This window comes from Palaemon carinicauda, chromosome 2 (assembly GCF_036898095.1).
Source record: "Palaemon carinicauda isolate YSFRI2023 chromosome 2, ASM3689809v2, whole genome shotgun sequence".
NCBI classification, from domain to species: Eukaryota; Metazoa; Arthropoda; class Malacostraca; order Decapoda; family Palaemonidae; genus Palaemon; species Palaemon carinicauda.
Window position 1 is genome coordinate 159,562,607 of NC_090726.1, and position 22,095 is coordinate 159,584,701.

The window sequence follows — 22,095 nt, forward strand, 5'->3', positions numbered from 1 at the left end:
TGCTCTTTCAAACTGCAGACAGTAAGGCACTAGAAGGACTCTTTGTTACAGAGTATCTTCCAAGCACAGCACCAGTTAAGGATGAAGTTGTGAGGGGTTTTCATGGGTAAAAGGAAAATTTTCAGCATGCTATTCTTGAGGATCCATCAGATCTGAAGATCTTTCATGGATGATGAGTTCACCTATTGAAACTTTAGATTAGGAACTTTTCAATAGAGGAGGAATGATAACTGAATATCAATATATTAGAATTTTGTGCTGTATTTGTAAGCCTAAAACATTCAAGATGTCCTTAGAGGGTAGAAGTGTAGGAGTCATGAGACACATCATAGCTACTTTTGCTCACCTCTGGAATGACAACTGAATATCAATACATTAGAATTTTGTGCTGTATTTATAAGCCTCTGGAACAATGTCAAATCCAGCACAACAGCATTGTGTTGCTAGCAATGATCGATGTGTGGGAAGAAAAGACAAGATAATAATTGTTCCAAAGTTCATTCAGACTTCAAATGAGATATCCTACTCCTTGAGCAGAAGCATATATTCCTGTCAGAGTGGTCCCTCACTGCACCAGTCTACTTAGTGATTTGGCAGGTGTAAGGGACTTCTTTGATCTCTCCACTACTGTACTTCCCTAAATAACAAGTGCTTAAATACAGGTTCTTAAAACTGGATGTTATAGCACAGGGGCCAAACGCAATGTTTCAAACCTGAGACAAACAAAATCTATATCATCCCTCCTCTAAGACCATTTGGACAAACACTGGAGAAAAATGGAATTTTAATAATAAAATCTATTTCCATACTCACCTGCTTTTCATATCAATTCTCTCTGAAAGCTTGGTTATATCGACATTCCCTGTTAAAACTTAAACATTTCCATTTTCTTTCCTTCCAATAGACTTAGGCCTTTAGTAAAGAAATCTGACAATTAGCAATTAAGGGCAATAAACTATGGCTTGGTAGGGTTTTTTGTTGATCTAATTTTTCTCCAGATTTAAATTTTGGTATTACACTAGATATCTTGGTTTTGGGAGAGATTAAATTTGCACAAAATTGTTTTAGAAGTAAATTTGCACAAAATTGATTTATAAGTTTTCTTTTCTTCATAAAATCTAGAATCATCTGAACCAATTTCTTCTAGATGTTTTAGCTGGACTGAGAATTTCATATTCATTACAGGTGAAGACCCCAGCACTCAGGACAAGGCTTGACATAGTTATATGTCTCGCTGGACCACCTCAACAGCATAAACTTAACATGTGAGGAGACAAGCTGTCCAATTGCACCTTCGTTCAAGTTTTAAGAATATTGAAATCCATAATAAAATCTTTCTTTCTTTTGTCAAAGGACGGATGGACCCTAGCAAAGAAGATGTAGCAAGCAAAAAATTTAAATGCCTAGGGCTCAAAAAGGTCAAACCAACTAAAAGGTGCTAATAATCTTTGGAAGGACAGTGCAGTAAGAAAGAAAATTGCAGTAGATTGAATGAAATGTAGAGAAATTGTCCGACTACTGGGAAATGACAAATTCAGAGATAATTTGTATTCTTCCCTAACTAATACAAACCTGGAGTCATTTATTTGGATTATCTTTCGGCAAAACTGGAAAGTAGCCATTAGACTTGAAGTGCGAGGTGGCAACCCTGCCTAACCGCTTGAGCGGGTAGGGTGGTATGGACAGTGACCCAATTTTACCTAGTACAGTATATGACTGTGGTCTAGGGAAAACTTTAACACCTCGCTAAAATATACAAAGTGAATATAATAGCAGCCTGAGCAATTCAGTGTCATGAAAGTTTGTAGTTTTGTATAAACACATTCTGAGTTTATAGGATAAAAACAGATGTTTCCCATTGCTTACCTAGCAGAAAGCAATGGAACGTGAACAGTATATAAATTTATGACATACTAGGCTACACAAGGGAAGTGATAATTACCAGCAGAAGTTGAAGCCAGCTTACAGAGGGACCCGTGGTGCTGTACGCCAAGGGAGGGGAAGATGAAGAAAGGAAAAGCCAGACATATTCTCATTCATCCCAGTCTTAACCTAGGTAACCAATGCTCTCAACCAACTGCTACTTGTCCATCAAGGAGCCTGAGGTATTCTTAAACCAATTGTTGAGCAGCCATCACAGGACTGATAGAGAAAGTATTGAGTCTCCTGTGGGTCACGTCTTTTAAGTAATGGGTGGTGAAGGTAGTTTGTTTCTTCCACACGACCGCTTGTAGTACTTGCAACATGGAAAAGTTACGTTTAAATGCCAAGGATGTACTAATTCCTCTGACATCATGGGCCGTAGGTTGTCGAGGCGGAGGAGGATCAGGAGCCAAGGCTCTTTCAATCACCTGGTGAATCCATGAGGAGACAGTATTTTCAGTGATCATCCTCTTTATTCTTCCTGAGCTAACAAACAGAGGTGTTAGTCGGGGCCACGTTGCTGCAGTGTGTTCAAGATAGTACCTCAAACTCCTCACTGGGTATAGTAACAACTGATCTGGGTCATTGGATACAGAACGGAGACTTGCAATCTAAAAGGGCTCGAATCTAGGGTCCAGTTCCCATGGATTTTGAGTCTTAGCAATGAACTCAGGGACGAAGCTGTCACTCCCCCCCCCCTCCCCTTGAATAGGCGATGTCATACGAGAGGCCATGAAGTTCACCAACTCTCTTTGTCGGGGCTAAAGCGAGCAGGAATGCTGTCTTTAAAGTGAGGTTTCGGTCAGTTGTATGGGGTAATGGTTTGCAGGGAGGTATTTTTAAGGATCTCAAGATCCAAACCATTTTCCAAGGAGGGGGCCTAATCTCTGACTAAGGGCAAGTGATCTCATAAATCCGTATGAGTAAAAAAAGCTCAAACAAAGAGGAAATGTTAACTCTTTTCAGCTTAAAGGCGAGGCTTATGGGCGAGCGATAACCTTTCACCGCCGAAACTGAAAGAAGCTTTTTCTCCCGAAGGTATACTGTACAAGGAACTCCATATTACTGGTATAGTGGCATCAAGCAGAGAGAGAGAGAGATGCCTTCCACGACACCAACCACAGTAGACTCTCTATTTTGCCTGGTAGACTGAGGCTGAGGATTTACACAAGTAGCCGGAAATTCTTTGCGCAACTTGTCGTGAAAATTAATTCAGAAAGAGGAGACGCTGGATAGTTTCCAGGCATGAAGTCGAAACAACTGCATGTTTCTGTGAAAGATGTTCACGTGTGCGGTTTGAGTAGATCTGGTCGTAGAGGAAGCTCTCTTGGTAGATCTACTAGAAGTTGCAGGAGGTCCGGAAACCACTCTGCGTGATGCCATAGCGGAGCTACAAGGGTCACCATTAGATCTTTGGATGCTCTGGTCTTGTTGAACAGTCTTCTCATCAGACAAAATGGAGGAATGGCGTATACGTCAATGTTGTCCCTCCATTGTTGAAATGCATCTTGCCATAGAGCCTGAATATCCGTGACTGGAAAACAGTACAGCGGAAGCTTATTTTTCAGATATGTTGCGAACAGGTCTACAGTCGGGGAACCCCACAAAGTCAGGACTTTGTTGGCTATCTGACGATTCAAAGACCATTCGGAGCCTAATATCTGAGTCGCTCTGCTCATATTATCCGCGAGTACATTCGTCTTGCCTGGAATGATGCGAGCTGATAGGGACACCGAATGTTCTCCTGACCATCTAAAGACCTTAACTGCAAAATGGCATAGAGGCTGCGAAAAGGTACCACCTTGTTTGTTTATGTAAGCCACTACTGTGCTGTTGTCACTCATCAACACCACAGAGTGCCCTGCCAACAACTGTTGGAACTGATAAAGAGCTAGGTATGCTCCTCTCATCTCGAGGAGATTTAGGTGCTGGTACCTTTCTGACTCTGACCAAAGGCCTGAGATCGTGTGGTGCAGCAAGTGAGCCACCCACCCTTCTTTTGCTGCATCTGTTAAGAGCATCAAATCTGGAGAAGGGACAAGAAGATTCTGACCCCTTCGAAGGTTTTCGTCTGCTATCCACCAATTCAAGTCTGTCAACTGATCCTGAGTTATTGGAACTCGAGCATCTGGTGGATTTGAGTGTTGGTTTCATATGGTCTTAAGCTGCCATTGCAGGGATCTTATTCTGAGGTGGCCGTTTGGAACTAGACAGAGGAGAGGTTAGGTGACCTAACAGACTCAACCAACGAGAGGCTGGAAGAACTTTTCAGAGGAAGGGTGAAGCCACTTCTCTCAGTCTGTGTACTCTTTCGTCTGAAGGAAAGACTTTCTCTTGGACAGTGTCTTTTATCATACAGAGGTTTACCATACTTTGAGAAGGTTGCAGAGATGACATTTTGAGATTTATCAGGACCCCCGGGGAGACCCTGACAAAACTCGAGAAAAATGTCTGGGTGACGAAAAAGGCCGTCTCCAAGTCTGCCAGGATTAGCCAGTCGTCCAAGTATCTGAGGAGACGAATGCCGCTCCTGTGAGCCCAAGATGACACTAGGGTGGAGACACTGGTAAATATCTGAGGAGCTATCGCGAGACCGAAGCGTAGAATCTTGAACAAGTATATCTTGTCCTTGTGTATGAACCTTAGATACTTCCTTGAAGATGGATGGATTGGGATCTGGAAGTATGCGTCCTCTAGATCTAATGTGCACATGAAGTCCCTTGGTCGAACCACCTGAATGACTGTGTCACCTACCACAAGTGGTAGGTGAACAGAAAGGCTATTCCTAGTGGGAGTGACCACCTTGGCCACTACCCTTTCCTCCCTTCTTTCCTCTGATGGACTTTTTCCCTTTCTGACCTTTGGACTGAAAGGGCCGTCTAGACACTTTTGTAGGTCCCGAAGACCTAGAAGGTGAAGGGTGAGAAGAAGAAGGTGCTTGCTGACTGCGAGAAGACTGGGAAGGTCTACCATAAGGCCTCGATGTCATGGCCCTATGGAGGAGAGAATCTTTTAGACAATTTCCTCCATTGTTCAGCAGCCCTCTCTATTTCCTCTGGAACAAAGAGAGAAAAACCCTCAAGGGTGGAATTCCTCAACCGGGAGACTTCCACCTTCGGCACTTGCTTGTGGAGTTTCCTGACGACGGTATCCCTTCTCTTTAGAATAGCATTCGCCCAAAGTTGACGACATGGTGCGATAGGAACTCAAAGTTTGGGTACCCAACAGCACGAAAGACTCCAAAGTCTTCCTAGCCGACTCCTTTGAAAGATCGTGGGAGCAGACCATGAAGCCCATGGATCCTAACCATAGGTCAACCCAAGAAGCCACCTGCATGGCATACGCCACGCCTCTCTCTATGTTAAGGAGCTCAATTGCAGAGAGAGAGGCCCTCAGAGAGGAGAGGGTTTGAGCCGGAAGACCCTTCGTTAGAGACTCTTCTGAAGGGACATGGTGGAATGGGGTTCCCCTTTCATCTCATAGTACTTCCGTTGTAGGACAAAAGGAAGTAGTAGAGACCGAGAGGAGGAACCTGCCCTCAAGGAACTAGAAGTTCCAGCTATCCAAATGATAGCCTTCCTTTTGGCGGCCCTTATGACTTTAGACCAGGGCAAAGTTATACTAGTTCTGGGAGGCTTTTAGGTCTTGAATATTTCGGCAAGAACCATGTCCTGTCACTTCTGAGTGGTGGTACCAGGAGTAGACAGCCTACTGATATCCCTCATACAAAAGAGGACCTGCCAAAATGTGTTCCGACTCACGACTCTCTTGCTCAGAGTGAAAGTTCGGACTAGCCACCTTTGGAAGATTTCCATCATCAGTATCCAAGGGGTCATCCACCTCCAGGCTCACATCCAGAGCCTGGGGTACGTCATGGTCGTTAACAGTGTCGATAGAGGGACCTGCCATGGGGGGACCTTCTCTGTGACTCAGCCAAACAAGCCTTCCTTGCCGCAGTGTTCTTGGATTTCGTATTGGTGTCTTTTGACTCCCTTCGCATAGGGAGATCCTCCGTGGTCTTAGGAGCGATAAATTACGAGGACTTTGAGGCACCAGCAGCTGAAGCTTTGGGAGTGGGAGCTGAAGGCTCTTACTCCAGAGGAGGTAAAGAAATCGGACGCTGGTCCAGAGGCAATACCTCAATTTCTTAAAGGTTGAAGGGATGGACAGCTACCTCTTCGGGTGAGCCTATGTTCCTACTCGTCATAGGGTGGATGATGTCGGTGTGAGGTGGTGTTAAGTCTCTCATCCTTCATTTCTGCCTCTTAGTAATGGTTTACCTTGCCTTAACCGGAGTAAAAGGCAGGTTGGCCAAGTAAGAGTCAGAAGAAGCAGGGCCCTCAGCACGAGATTGAGATGAAGGTGATCTCCGTGCCCTGTCTGACGTTGGTCTCCTTCTAGGGTCTAGACTACCAAGAGATGAACTCGAAGAGAACTCCAAAGCAATTATAGGGGTAGCTCAGACTAGAGCAGTTGGAGGTTGTGGTGGTGGAGGAGCTACACCCAACGACTTCTGCAGGGTGGAGAGGAAGGTGCTCACCCATGCAGGAAGCTCAGATCCTCTAGTCAAGCCATGGGCTTCCCTTGAAGGTCCAGGAGGAGAACGTCCCCTAGGAGAGCTCAAGAGGGAGCCTGCGTTGACGCAGGGGAGAGTCTTTGCAGCAGAGCAACATGTTCCTTGGACATACGAGAAGGACGATCTAGACTAACAGGGACATTAGCGAACCTATTAGGAGGCTCCTTAAAACCCTCTGGAAAGGGTATCTGCCTGCAGCTGGAGGTGGTAGAAGCCAGAGGCAGAGACGGAGGTGTTTGTACCGCACTTGCTTGCGGTTCTGACACATCTGCTTGTCAATTGCTCATGGATATCGCTGATTTGTGCATAAAATCAGGAGATTCGCGCGGAAAATCGTGAGTTTCGTGCGACAATGGACGCGATTCACGAGCAGAAGTGCTCGCAACGGGAGCACTAAGAGAACGGATTGAGTTTCGTGAATGCCTAGTTAGCGAACATGAGTTTCGGCCTCGCGTAGATGAAAGTCGTTCTCGTGAACGGCGCAGTCGCGAGCATGAAAGCCACCCCCGTGGTCTAGAACACGAGCGTCTGGACCTAGGTCTAGACTGGGATGCTCATGACAGTGCAGAGCGCAATCCCAAGACTTCTCCTCGTGAAGATGAACACCTCCAAGGAGAGCTTCGGTCTCGTAAGCATGAAGCTCTAGAGCAAGAACACCTTCCAGAAGAAGAGCGCTCGGATTGTGATGACCTACGATCCAGATGATCTTCCTGAAGGACGAGATGGTGAGGCTCGTCCTTTCGCGTTACTGGTGGGAGAAGCGCTGATCCTCGGAAGATCATCACCTGCAACCACGCTGAAGGATACGTAGAAGTTCTTCCTTCGCAAGGGGTCCAGAAACCCCTAAGGTTGGCCACACCTGCAACACATTTGAAAGGGAGAATGGCTCCCTGGTGGCTAGAAGTGAAGTTGCTTCTTTAAGGGAAGCAACTAGCCCCCAGTACCCCGGGGTTGCCAAGAAATTAGTCGGTCTGCACTCCGGCTCTATCGTCCGCTGGAAGAGCGCGAACGAGAAGGAGCTTTTGAAAGAGATTCGGAGATGAGAAAGGAAGAAGAACGCGCTTTCCTCGCTCGCCCCCGAGGGAGAAAGATAGCGCTTAGCCTTCTTTCTGCGCCGCCCCAATTTCTCCCATTTGGAGGCAGGCCAGTCCCTACATTCTGTGCAAGGCGAACCCTCTTTGCAGTGATGTCCTCCATACAAAGGACACACAGAGTGCGGGTCGGTATCCAGCGATGACATGAAGGTACCGCATGCAACACCCTCGCCCCCAGGACAGGTCTGCATGAAGGCGATCCAAAGAAATCACGCACACCTGGAAAGAAACAGCAATTAAAGATGTTCAATGACAGCCTTGAGACCGAGCCAAAAGAAAAAGTGGCATACCTCACAGTTTTGAGAGTATATATATTGTATAGAAGTAACTGGGTATCCCCCAGCCACCCCCAGCCTACCCGCTCAAGCGAATCAGGCAGAGTTGCCACTTCGCACTTCAAGTCTAACGACTACCTTCCAGCTTTGCCAAAAAATAATCCAAATAAATAATAGGTGGTTTGTTAGTATGGGAACAAATATAAATTGGATTAGATGTATGAATTTGGGCCATAAGGATTAGGAGACCATTCAGCATCTATATGCAATTGGAAGAATAGCTAGGAGCTATAGAATGAAGTGAAAATAGAGGCTAGACAACAATATAGGAGACACAAAGCATGAATAGGTACTGTATACAGTGCAAGATAATAAAATGATTATGATGTTCCGTCTGTAGGATAACAAAACAGTAATGTGACTTATCACCAGCTCTGTTGCTAATGAGAGACCTTTAAACTAGTCTCTTGTATGGAAAACATATATGCACTACACACCTATAAAACAGATTTTGAGCAAAGCGAAAAATCTATTTTTGGGTGATATCGCCATGTCATCCTGATGGAAGGTTCCTTTAGGTAGCTTTCTAAGGGATATTTGGCTACAGTGATACTCCCAGAGAATTGACCACAGGTCTCAAGAATTCTAACTCCTGGCGCGAGTATCCTTAATATAACTTTTAGGAATATCGCATAATATCAGGGGACGTATTTCTTGATACGACACATAGCAATCTTCACCCCGAATAGAGTTTTCGCCTTGAGGGGGAAGAGTGGCGAGTTTGAAGGGGAGCCGTCACCAAGGTTACCCGGTTGATCCCCTCCCCGTACTCCATCCATATACCAAGGCACTTCCCCCAATTTTGGGGGGTAGCCGACACCAACAATGAAACAAAACAAAAGGGGACCTCTACTCTCTACGTTCCTTCAGCCTAACCAGGGACTCAACCGAGTTCAGCTGGTACTGCTAGGGTGCCACAGCCCAACCTCCCACATTATCCACCACAGATGAAGCTTCATAATGCTGAATCTCCTACTGCTGCTACCTCCGCGGTCATCTAAGGCACCGGAGGAAGCAGCAGGGCCTACTGGAACTGCGTCACAATCGCTCGCCATTCATTCCTATTTCTAGCACGCTCTCTTGCCTCTCTCACATCTATCCTCCTATCACCCAGAGCTTTCTTCACACCATCCATCCACCCAAACCTTGGCCTTCCTCTTGTACTTCTCCCATCAACTCTTGCATTCATCACCTTCTTAAGCAGACAACCATTTTCCATTCTCTCAACATGGCCAAACCACCTCAACACATTCATATCCACTCTAGCCGCTAACTCATTTCTTACACCCGTTCTCTCCCTCACCACTTCGTTCCTAACCCTATCTACTCGAGATACACCAGCCATACTCCTTACACACTTCATCTCAAACACATTCAATTTCTGTCTCTCCGTCACTTTCATTCCCCACAACTCCAATCCATACATCACAGTTGGTACAATCACTTTCTCATATAGAACTCTCTTTACATTCATGCCCAACCCTCTATTTTTTACTACTCCCTTAACTGCCCCCAACACTTTGCAACCTTCATTCACTCTCTGACGTACATCTGCTTCCACTCCACCATTTGCTGCAACAATAGACCCCAAGTACTTAAACTGATCCACCTCCTCAAGTAACTCTCCATTCAACATGACATTCAACCTTGCACCACCTTCCCTTCTCATACATCTCATAACCTTACTCTTACCCACATTAACTCTCAACTTCCTTCTCTCACACACCCTTCCAAATTCTGTCACTAGTCGGTCAGTATCATCCGCAAACAACAACTGATTTACCTCCCATTCATGGTCATTCTCGCCTACCAGTTTTAATCCTCGTCCAAGCACTTGAGCATTCACCTCTCTCACCACTCCATCAACATACAAGTTAAACAACCACGGCGACATCACACATCCCTGTCTCAGCCCCACTCTCACCGGAAACCAATCACTCACTTCATTTCCTATTCTAACACATGCTTTACTACCTTTGTAGAAACTTTTCACTGCTTGCAACAACCTTCCACCAACTCCATATAACCTCATCACATTCCACATTGCTTCCCTATCAACTCTATCATATGCTTTCTCCAGATCCATAAACGCAACATACACCTCCTTACCTTTTGCTAAATATTTCTCGCATATCTGCCTAACTGTAAAAATCTGATTCATACAACCCCTACCTCTTCTAAAACCACCTTGTACTTCCAAGATTGCATTCTCTGTTTTATCCTTAATCCTATTAATCAATACTCTACCATACACTTTTCCAACTACACTCAACAAACTAATACCTCTTGAATTACAACACTCATGCACATCTCCCTTACCCTTATATAGTGGTACAATACATGCACAAACCCAATCCACTGGTACCATTGACAACACAAAACACATATTAAACAATCTCACCAACCATTCAAGTACAGTCACACCCCCTTCCTTCAACATCTCAGCTTTCACACCATCCATACCAGATGCTTTTCCTACTCTCGTTTCATCTAGTGCTCTCCTCACTTCCTCTATTGTAATCTCTCTCTCATTCTCATCTCCCATCACTGGCACCTCAACACCTGGAACAGCAATTATATCTGCCTCCCTATTATCCTCAACATTCAGCAAACTTTCAAAATATTCCGCCCACCTTTTCCTTGCCTCCTCTCCTTTTAACAACCTTCCATTTCCATCTTTAACTGTCTCTTCAATTCTTGCGCCAGCCTTCTTACTCTCTTCACTTCTTTCCAAAACTTCTTCTTATTCTCTTCATATGACTGACCCAATCCCTGACCCCACCTCAGGTCAGCTGCCCTCTTTGCCTCACGTACCTTGCGCTTTACCTCCACATTTTTCTCTCTATATTTTTCATACTTCTCTATACTATTACTCTGCAGCCATTCTTCAAAAGCCCTCTTTTTCTCTTCCACTTTTACCTTCACTCCTTCATTCCACCATTCACTGCCCTTCCTCATGCTGCCTCCAACAACCTTCTTGCCACATACATCACTTGCAATCCCAACAAAATTTTCTTTTACTAACTTCCACTCCTCCTCTAAATTACCAGTTTCTCTTACTCTCACCTCGTCATATGCCATTTTCAACCTTTCCTGATATTTACTTTTTACCCCCGGTTTTATTAGCTCTTCAACCCTCACTACCTCCCTTTTACATCCACCTACTCTATTCCCCCACTCTTTTGCTACAACTAATTTTCCTTCCACCAAAAAATGATCAGACATACCGTTAGCCATACCCCTAAACACGTGCACGTCTTTCAATCTATCCCTTAGAAAGCTACCTAAAGGAACCTTCCATCAGGACGACATGGCTGAGCCCAAAATTCTAAATGTCATCTAGGAAGTCACTTTACATTTTGTACACAAAAAAAATGTTATTTTCATTAGTAAAATAAATTTTTGAATATACTTACCCGATGATCATGTAGCTGTCAACTCCGTTGCCCGACAGAATTCTACGGACGGGATACGCCAGCGATCGCTATACAGGAGGGGGGTGTACTCACCAGCGCCATCTGTGGTCAGGTACTCCAGTACTTCTTGTCAACACCACCTCAATTTTTTCCTCGGTCCACTGGTTCTCTATGGGGAGGAAGGGTGGGCCAATTAAATCATGATCATCGGGTAAGTATATTCAAAAATTTATTTTACTAATGAAAATAACATTTTTCAATATTAATCTTACCCGATGATCATGTAGCTGATTCACACCCAGGGAGGTGGGTGAAAACCAGTATACATGTTAATCAAGAAGCTAAGTATCCCGTATTTCATTTTTATCAGTTATTCAAAATAACAAATAAAATCGATAAGTACCTGGTAAGGAAGTCGACTTGAACCATTACTCTGCCTTTAATAAGTACGTCTTCCTTACTGAGCGCAGCGGTCCTCTTAGGATGCTGAACGACTCTTAGGTGCTGAAGTATAAAGGGCTGCAACCCATACTAAAGGACCTCATCACAACCTCTAACCTAGGCGCTTCTCAAGAAAGAATTGACCACCCGCCAAATCAACTAGGATGCGGAAGGCTTCTTAGCCGACCGTACAACCCAAAAACAACAATAAAAGTATTCAAGAGAAAGGTTAAAAAGGTTATGGGATTATGGGAATGTAGTGGCTGAGCCCTCACCTACTACTGCACTCGCTGCTACGAATGGTCCCAGGGTGTAGCAGTTCTCGTAAAGAGACTGGACATCTTTGAGATAGAATGATGCAAACACTGACTTGCTCCTCCAATAGGTTGCATCCATAACACTCTGCAGAGAACGGTTCTGTTTGAAGGCCACTGAAGTAGCCACAGCTCTCACTTCATGTGTCCTTACCTTCAGCAAAGCAAGGTCTTCTTCCTTCATATGAGAATGAGCTTCTCTAATCAGAAGCCTTATGTAGTAAGAAACTGCGTTCTTAGACATAGGTAGTGAAGGTTTCTTAATAGCACACCATAAGGCCTCTGATTGTCCTCGCAAGGGTTTTGACCTTTTAAGATAGTACTTAAGAGCTCTGACAGGGCAAAGAACTCTCTCCCGCTCGTTACCTACCATGTTGGAAAGGCTAGGTATTTCGAACGATTTAGGCCAAGGACGTGAAGGAAGCTCGTTTTTGGCCAAAAAACCGAGCTGTAAGGAACATGTAGCCGTTTCAGATGTGAAACCTATGTTCCTGCTGAAGGCGTGAATCTCACTTACTCTTTTGGCTGTTGCAAGGCAAACGAGGAAAAGAGTTTTTAGAGTGGGGTCCTTGAAAGAGGCTGACTGGAGAGGTTCAAATCTTGATGACATAAGGAACCTTAGGACTACGTCTAGATTCCAGCCTGGAGTGGACAACCGACGTTCTTTAGAGGTCTCAAAAGACCTAAGGATGTCCTGCAGATCTTTGTTGGTGGAAAGATCCAAGCCTCTGTGGCGGAAAACCGCTGCCAACATACTTCTGTACCCCTTGATCGTAGGAGCTGATAGAGATCTAACATTCCTTAGATGTAACAGGAAGTCAGCAACTTGGGTTACAGTGGTACTGGTAGAGGAAACTGCATTGGCTCTGCACCAGCTTCGGAAGACTTCCCACTTAGATTGATAGACTCTGCGAGTGGATATCCTCCTTGCTCTGGCAATCGCTCTGGCTGCCTCCTTCGAAAAGCTTCTAGCTCTTAAGAGTCTTTCGATAGTCTGAAGGCAGTCAGACGAAGAGCGTGGAGGCTTGGGTGTACCTTCTTTACGTGAGGTTGACGCAGAAGGTCCACTCTTAGAGGGAGAGTCCTGGGAACGTCGACCAGCCATTGCAGTACCTCTGTGAACCATTCTCTTGCAGGCCAAAGGGGAGCAACCAACGTCAGCCGTGTCCCTTTGTGAGAGACGAACTTCTGAAGAACCCTGTTGATGATCTTGAACGGCGGGAATGCATACAGGTCGAGGTGGGACCAGTCCAGCAGAAAGGCATCCACGTGAACTGCTGCCGGGTCTGGAATCGGGGAACAGTACAATGGGAGCCTCTTGGTCATCGAGGTAGCGAACAGATCTAAAGTTGGCTGACCCCACAGGGCCCAAAGTCTGTTGCACACATTCTTGTGAAGGGTCCACTCTGTGGGGATGACTTGACCTTTCCGGCTGAGGCGATCTGCCGTAACATTCATATCGCCCTGAATGAACCTCGTTACCAGCGTGAGCTTTCGACTTTTTGACCAAATGAGGAGGTCCCTTGCGATCTCGAACAGCTTCCTCGAATGAGTCCCTCCCTGCTTGGAGATGTACGCCAAGGCTGTGGTGTTGTCGGAGTTCACCTCCACCACCTTGTTTAGCTGGAGGGACTTGAAGTTCATTAAGGCCAGATGAACTGCCAACAACTCCTTGCAATTGATATGAAGCGTTTCCTGTTCCTGGTTCCATGTCCCCGAGCATTCCTGTCCGTCCAATGTCGCGCCCCAGCCCGAGTCTGATGCGTCCGAGTAGAGATGATGGTCGGGGGTCTGAACAGCTAACGAGAGACCCTCCTTGAGAAGAATGCTGTTCTTCCACCACGTTAGAGTAGCCCTCATCTCTTTGGAAACAGGAATAGAGACCGTCTCGAGCGTCATATCCTTGTTCCAGTGAGCTGCCAGATGGTACTGAAGGGGGCGGAGGTGGAGTCTCCCTAACTCGATGAACAGGGCTAGCGATGAAAGAGTCCCTGTTAGACTCATCCACTGCCTCACCGAGCATCGGTTCCTCCTCAGCATGCTCAGGATGCACTCCAGGGCTTGGTTGATTCTTGGGGCCGACGGAAAAGCCCGAAAAGCTCGACTCTGAATCTCCATCCCCAGGTAAACGATGGTTTGGGAAGGAACGAGCTGGGACTTCTCTAAATTGACCAAGAGGCCCAGTTCCTTGGTCAAATCCAAAGTCCATCTGAGACTCTCCAGACAGCGACGACTTGTGGGAGCTCTTAAAAGCCAGTCGTCTAAATAAAGGGAGGCTCTGATGTCTGCCAAGTGAAGGAATTTCGCAATATTCCTCATCAGTCGCGTAAACACAAGAGGTGCCGTGCTCAGGCCAAAGCACAGGGCTTGGAACTGGTACACAACCTCTCCAAAGACGAATCTCAGAAAAGGTTGGGAGTCTGGATGGATGGGAACGTGAAAGTAGGCGTCTTTCAGATCTAACGAGACCATCCAGTCCTCCTGCCTGACCGCTGCTAGGACCGACTTCGTCGTCTCCATTGTGAACGTCTGCTTGGTGACATAAGCATTGAGCGCACTGACGTCCAGCACCGGTCTCCAACCTCCTGTCTTCTTGGCCACCAGGAAGAGACGGTTGTAAAAGCCCGGGGATTGATGGTCCCGGACTATCACCACTGCCTTCTTCTGTAGCAGGAGCGACACCTCTTGATGTAACGCTAGCCTCTTGTCCTTCTCCTTGTAGTTGGGAGAGAGGTTGATGGGAGATGTGGTCAGAGGGGGATTGCGGCAGAACGGAATTCTGTAACCCTCCCTTAGCCACTTGACAGACTGAGCGTCTGCACCTCTGCCCTCCCAGGCTTGCCAGAAGGTCTTGAGTCTGGCTCCTACAGCTGTCTGGAGAGGAAGGAAGTCAAAGCTTGCTTTTCGTGGACTTGGCACCTTTCTTGGACTTGCCCCGGTGACTGTCTGCACGGGTACTTCCTCTACTGGGGGCTCTGCCACGAAAGGGCGGAATGAATCTGGTAGCAGGTGTATCAGCCACAGGGGTGCGGTAAGATCTCGGCACGGAAGGTAAGGTTTTAGCCTTACGTGCTGAAGAGGCCATGAGGTCATGCGTATCTTTCTGGATAAGAGCCGCAGCCATCTCCTTGATTAACTCCTCCGGAAACAGGAACTTGGAGAGAGGAGCAAACAGCAACTGTGACCTCTGGCAAGGGGTGATACCAGTCGATAAGTAGGAGCATAGATGTTCCCTTTTCTTGAGGACTCCTGAGACAAAAATAGACGCAAGTTCGCCAGAACCATCGCGAATTGCTTTGTCCATACTGGACATGATCAGCATGGCCGAGTCTTTGTCAGAAGGGGCAGTCTTCCTGCTTAAGGCCCCCAGGCACCAATCGAGGAAGTTAAAAATTTCAAAGGCGCGAAAGACTCCCTTCATCAAGTGGTCCAGATCAGAAAAAGTCCAGCAGACCTTCGAGCGTCTCATAGCCGACCTGCGGGGAGAGTCAACCAAACTTGAGAAGTCGGCCTGGGCAGAGGCAGGAACCCCCAAGCCAGGTTCCTCTCCCGTGGCATACCAGACGCCCGACTTAGAAGCCAGCTTAGGAGGAGGAAACACAAAAGAGGTCCTTCCCAGTTGCTGCTTAGACTGCAACCAATCCCCTAAAACCCTCAAAGCTCTCCTTGATGATCTGGCGAGGACAAGCTTGGTGTAGGCAGACGTAGTAGGCTGCATGCCTAGAGAAAACTCGGATGGAGGAGAAAGAGGGGTTGCAGATACGAAGTGTTCAGGGTATAACTCTCTGAACAGAGCCAGGACCTTGCGAAAGTCTAAGGAAGGCGGCGACGACTTGTGTCCCTCCACATCAGATGTAGGATCATCCAGGTGAGCAGCTTCATCCTCAGAAACCTCATCGCCTGAGAGTTGAGTAGCGAGAGGTAAAGGTAGAGCGGCAGGCTGAATGGCTGAATCCTGCAGGACGGGTGCATGCGCACTTGCGGATCCATCATCATGCCTCTGCTGAAGAGACTGAGGGCTGGCAATGACAAAGTCAGGAGGCTGGAGTGAGGGAGGTTCTGCGGTGGTCTGAGGAGCAAGCGTGGTCAGAAGCGAATGCTGGAAGGCATGAGGCTCATGCTGCATGGTATGCGGCTCATGCTGTATGGGATGAGGCTCATGCTGCGAAGAATGCGGCTGCTGCATGGTAAGAGGCTCGTGCTGCATGCGTTGAGGAGGCTGCCTCATAGCATGAGGCTCCTGCCTCAAGGGTTGCGCCTGCCTCAAGGGTTGAGGAGGTTGCTGCGCAGAGTGAGGCTCCTGCCTCAAGGGTTGAGGAGGTTGCCGCATAGCATGAGGCTGCTGCCTCATGGGTAGAGGAGGTTGCCGCATAGCATGAGGCTCCTGCCTCAAGGGTTGAGGAGGTTGCCGCATAGCATGAGGCTCCTGCCTCATGGGTAGAGGAGGGCATAGTGCTGGAACCTGGCAACTCCCAATGCGGCAGCTCACGCGTGGAAGCAGGAGGAGCCTCAAGAACATGCGTCTGGCAGGGAGGACTGCGCAGAGGTGGAGGAGCGCTCGCAGGAGGAGGTGTGTTAACCTTCTCTGCCTGATACTCCTGCATCAAAGCCGCAAGCTGAGACTGCATAGTCTGCAGCATAGACCACTTGGGGTCCACAGAAGTTGGAGCAGAGGCCTGTTGAGGCACCGCCTTACCTCTCTTAGGAGGTGTGCAGTCATCAGATGACTGCGGCGAGTCCGAACTGGCCCAGTGGCTACACCTGGGCCGTTGGACTAGCTCGGAAGGGACCTTACGTTTGAGAGGTCGTGAGACCTGGGTCCACCGTTTCCTCCTGGAAACCTCTTCCGCAGACGAGGAATTTAAGGGCTCAATCGTCTGGGAGTGGAAGTGACGATCTCTATCAGATACGCCCGCAACCACTGAGGATACAACTGTGCGCCGATCAAGGCCTGCCGAACCCTTTTGCCCTTCGACGTTGCTTCTCCCCTGGGCTTGGGAGCTTGCAAGAGGTCCCGGACTGGGAGGACGACTGGCACGCACAGAAGTATCCTCATGCGCAACACTGACACTGACACTAGGCACAGCACTGGCACTAACACTTCCCACTGCACTCTTCACTTTAAGTTCCTTGACATCTGCCAAGAGAAGATTGTGGTCACTAACTAAAGACTCCACCTTATCACCAAGAGCCTGAATGGCACGCAACATATCCGTCATATCAGGCTGAGCACTCGTAGCAGGTTCGGGGGTCACCACCACAGGGGAAGGAGCGAGAAGAACTCCTCCTAACTCTCTCCCTCTCTAACCTAGTTGTATATTTGAGGAATTCATTAAAATCGAATTCCGAAAGCCCAGCACATTCCCCACATCGATCTTCCAACTGACAGGGTTTTCCCCTACAGTCGGAACAAACGGTGTGAGGATCAACAGAGGCCTTCGGAAGACGCCTATTACAAGTCCTAACACTACATCGCCTAAATTTAGGAGCTTGAGAGTGGTCGGACATCTTGAATTTAGAGAACAGTCAAGGGGGAATTCCAAAGTAAAGCAAAGATCGTTAACCAATAAATCAATTTAATTCCAAAAGCTATCTAAGCTAAGGGAAAAGCTTCCTGTACAGCGAAGGCTAAATTTTAGAGCAAATACTTCACCAAAACCGTGAACAAAGACTCCAAAATCAACAGCGTATCCATGTAGGTCTTGCCGGCGGCACGACAGAGGAAAAATTGAGGTGGTGTTGACAAGAAGTACTGGAGTACCTGACCACAGATGGCGCTGGTGAGTACACCCCCCTCCTGTATAGCGATCGCTGGCGTATCCCGTCCGTAGAATTCTGTCGGGCAACGGAGTTGACAGCTACATGATCATCGGGTAAGATTAATATTGAAAAATTGGAAATACAGTAGTACAACTTTACTTCAATGCACTAAACAGGTGATTATTTAGTCCTGTAATATGTTGTTGGTCACAAAATTGTTTCCAGCATGCTGAAGCAGTCCTACCATTAGGTAACTTAACACTGAGAACCCAAATTAATTTTTAACTACAATAATTACCCTGTTCAGGAGCAACCTCTGGTAAATAGGTCGCTGTTCTCTTGGCACCTCGTTCATTTAAGAACTCAATACGAATTCCATGGACTCCAATATCCCAATCTCTATAGTCTCTCCCATCTTCAAAATGACGAAGGATAGAAACTGACACTCCTAACCGTGGCAATTCATCTCTTCCAATGGGCTGAAATCTGGAATCCTTGAAAGCACTGACAAAAGACATAAAAACACTATTTAGTTCATTAACCTATAAAATTTGCTTAGAAAATAAAACCTACTGTTGAGGCAGTTCCCAACAAGTGCTCTTGCAGGCAAGATAATATAACAAAATTTCACAATGCAATATTTCTTTACACTAAGAAATAAAAAAATTTACCTTGTTGCTGCATACTCTCTGAGCCCTGCATGTAAACTTATGTGACTAAAAGTTCCCATGCACCCTCGTAACCGCTTGTCCTTACCAACCTTCCAGGTCACGAACAAAGGACTGGAAATAAAAATCAGTGACTCATTAACTATGACAGCATAAGACCATGTTACCAAAGTTTTAAATCTTTGTTTCCTTTCCTCACTGAGCTATTTTCCCTGTTGGAGCCCCTGGGCTTATAGCATCCTGCTTTTCCAATTAGGGTTGTAGCTTAGCAAGTAATAATAATAAAAATAAAATGGTTCCTAGTTGTGTCTTCTGGCAACTAAGGAACATCATAATTTTGCTAAGCATATTCTGGAAGGAAATCTTTTTTCCCGATCTTCAAAACCATCCCAAGAACCTGTTATTTTAATCCTTCTTACTTACCAATACAAATATTATTATCAAAGAGAAATACAAATATTAACACACAATACTGTCCTTATAGTATCAAAGCCTATACTGTAGTTTTATTTATTAACCATATTAACATGACAAATTCGTAGATAATTTGTATTTTTCCTAACGATACAAAGCTTTCGCTATTTATTAGGGGCATTACTTTTGGCGAAGCTGAAAGGACAAGCCATTAAAATTTAGCAAGGGGTAACTACCCATTCCGCTAGTTAGCGGGAGTAAGGGACCCGGGTAGCTTACTATCGTTCCTACTTACACACCTGTGATTTAGCTCACTTTGCTGGGAGGTAGGACTTCAAGGGGGATAGGGCTGGCGGGTAAGTTTGTATAAAGAGCTAAAGGTTTGTATTGTTAGAAAAAATACAAATTATCTACAAATTTGTCATTTGTTTTGTAACTAGAATACAACCCTATGCTATTTATTAGGGGTGACTCACCCCTTAGCAGGGTGGACTTCCCTGGCAATCTGGCTTTCTTGCTACCCGGGGGCTACTTATTTTGAATAGGATTGTACAAAAAACAAGGAGTCCCTGCGGCTCGCTAAACCTTGTTACACAAAGTCTGTGGCCTACACAAGTTGTGTGTTGAGATATTTAGTAATGTGACTGTCCAGGTAAAAGTTATGAAGAAAACTTTTGTAACCAAGACTTTCCTAATACCTCCTCGCCAGGGAATGGGGATCAAACAGTATTAGATTCATACTATGTACACAGGGAAGCCTGTGGGACTTTCATGTCCTCTGTTGATATGGACCCATATTTGTTGTGTCCGACATGGTCAGGGCAACACCTGCCTTGAATGCTAGGAGTGGTCTACCTCTCGGTGCGAGAGGTTTGGGTGCCAGCGCAAGAAGTCCAAGAGAGATTCTTTGCCTTCGGGGTCTTCCTCGAAGTCTAAGAAACCTCAAACTTTTTCCTTGACCCTCGATATCGTCCCGAAACTCCTGTTCGATCGATCTCCCATGGGGAACAATCGAGAAGAAGCATAGACCGCTTAACACCAGGTCGACCACAAGGTTCAAAGGACAGGACTGTTTCCCTTAGAGATGCAGTTCTGACACCCCTCGAGCAAAGGCTTCTCTTTCTCTAACATATTGCAGGTTTGGCCATAGCTATGTATGGTCGGTCCCTGTCGAAGGAAGCATTGCTGGAAATCCTTCAACTTAGTGCTGAGAGGAAGCGTACACCGGCTTCCTCTAAGGTGGAGCCCTTTTCACTGTCGAGTGTGGTTCCGTATGATCCCAAAATGTCTTCTACCTAGACCTCGGAAAGGTCCTGCCCCTCCCCTTTGTCTGCTGCTGTAGCCGAAGATTGTGGTCCCCCCCATGCTGAGCCGACTCTTCCGTCAGGGGGTGGAGCAAAGTTTGAGGTAGATCTCTCCTACGGGTGGGCCTTAGAGACCCTATCCCAGAAAACTAACAGACGCCATTGTGCCTCTCCTTTGATGCCTCTCCCTGTGGAGCAGCCCTCCTCTGCGGAGGAACCTCACCACAACCGACGAGCTCCCAGAGAGCGTAGTCCTCCTCGACACTCTAAATGTACTGCTTCTCCTTCTTCTTCTTCTGTCAGGAGACGTCTCTACAGTTCCTCCAAGGACCGACAATCTTCTCCCTCGCCCGCTAGACGTTCATTTTCAGCGTCTCATCATTCGACAGCTGCCCATTACTCATTAACCGGTGACCGTCCCTCGTCACCTCGAGATAGTCATTCTTCATCTAGAGATCGTCACTTGTCACTATCACTCCTCGCCTTGTCTCTCGGCATCGCGAGATCATCAAAGGCCGTCTCGCCATCAGCCAGCACGTACTCGCCACTCGCTTGCGTCTCTGGACCCTCCTTTGACACTCTGTTCGCCAGTCGGTCGTCACTTGCCAGGTGTTCATTGTTTGTCACCTGCTCGTCGTTTGCCAGTTTACAGGCGTTTACCCTTAGGGTGTTCACAGACCTCTCGGGGCTCACCTACTCGCTGTTCGCTAACTCCTCGCCATTCGCTAACTCCTCGCCGTTCGCTAACTCCTCGCTGTTCGCTAACTCCTCGCCGTTCACCTAGATCCTCTGCTTTGCCTAGTCGCCTTACGGCCCCGCAAGCGCCGATCACCAGGACTGGATCGTCACTCTCCTGTTAACTCTCACTGGTCGGCTCATAATTGCCGGTGGGCAGTTCAGGACACTCGACCATTACGTAATCATCACAGAGATTGTTCCCATCGTCCTTCCCTTGAGAGTTCTACTCTCCCATGTCAGCGATCTCCACTCTGTCAAGAGGAGCCTCCTGTTAACAGGTATAGTACTGAGCCTTTGGGCCCTAGGGAAACTTGTTCCCCCAGGGTTAGGCCAGCTTTTACAGTTTCAGGTCCCAGAGCCTGTACCGTGGGGACCAGCTATCTCCTAATATCTCAAGCATAGCGGACGTTCGGTCTTGTTCCCTTCCAAGGGGGAACCTTCGAAAGTCCAGCAACCCTCTGCATCTAGAGCCACTCGCTCATCCAAGTCTGAGCTAGAAGCCCTGCTGGTGTCAATTTTAACAGTTAAGGGTCCTAATCTTACCTCGTTCCAGGCTCCTAGACCCAGATCTCCAGCTCATAGCCTTCCGAGGGATCTTCCAGTCTGTACTGTTCAGGAAGGAACCCTCCTGGTTTTGACACCTTGGTCAAGGAAGTGCATCTGGCCATTACGGGGGTAATTACCAGTACGCCGAGGATTCCTCTGGAGAGGTCAGCTTCCCCGTCTGTGTGTGTAGGGAAAGGGAAAATGAACCGTAACCAGAGAGAGGGATCCAATGTAGTACTCTCTGGCCAGTCAAAAGATCCCATAACTCTGTAACGGTAGTATCTCAACGGGTGGCTGGTGCCCTGGCCAACCTACACAGTGCATAGGCCGCAGGCCGTGCATATAACTCTGTTTACGGAGGTGTATGGTTTCTTCTAGCTACGTGCAGAGCACTTTATGGAGAAACCTTGGGTTAATGCCAAGAAGTCTGTCGCCGCGGACTTCCACCCTCCTAAGGGGTAAGTCATCCCCTATAAATAACGTTGGTTTGTATTAGTGACGGAACAAATGACAATTTGAAGCAGTTTATATTTTTCCTAACGATACAAACCTGTAGCTATTTATAT

At 46.9% G+C, this 22,095-nt stretch overlaps 1 protein-coding gene across 4 annotated transcripts in view; it reads right to left on the minus strand.

Annotated features, from left to right (window-relative positions):
• The window catches only part of LOC137628348 (AMMECR1-like protein), a 90,618-nt gene that overhangs the window by 33,890 nt on the left and 34,633 nt on the right, over positions 1–22,095 (minus strand). For all 4 annotated transcript variants that reach the window (XM_068359512.1, XM_068359523.1, XM_068359517.1 and 1 more), the window contains 2 exons: positions 18,531–18,641; positions 18,158–18,363 (listed from right to left, as the gene is read on the minus strand). In XM_068359512.1, the coding sequence (XP_068215613.1) occupies positions 18,158–18,363; positions 18,531–18,641 (317 nt within the window). The remainder of the gene's footprint in view (positions 1–18,157; positions 18,364–18,530; positions 18,642–22,095) is intronic.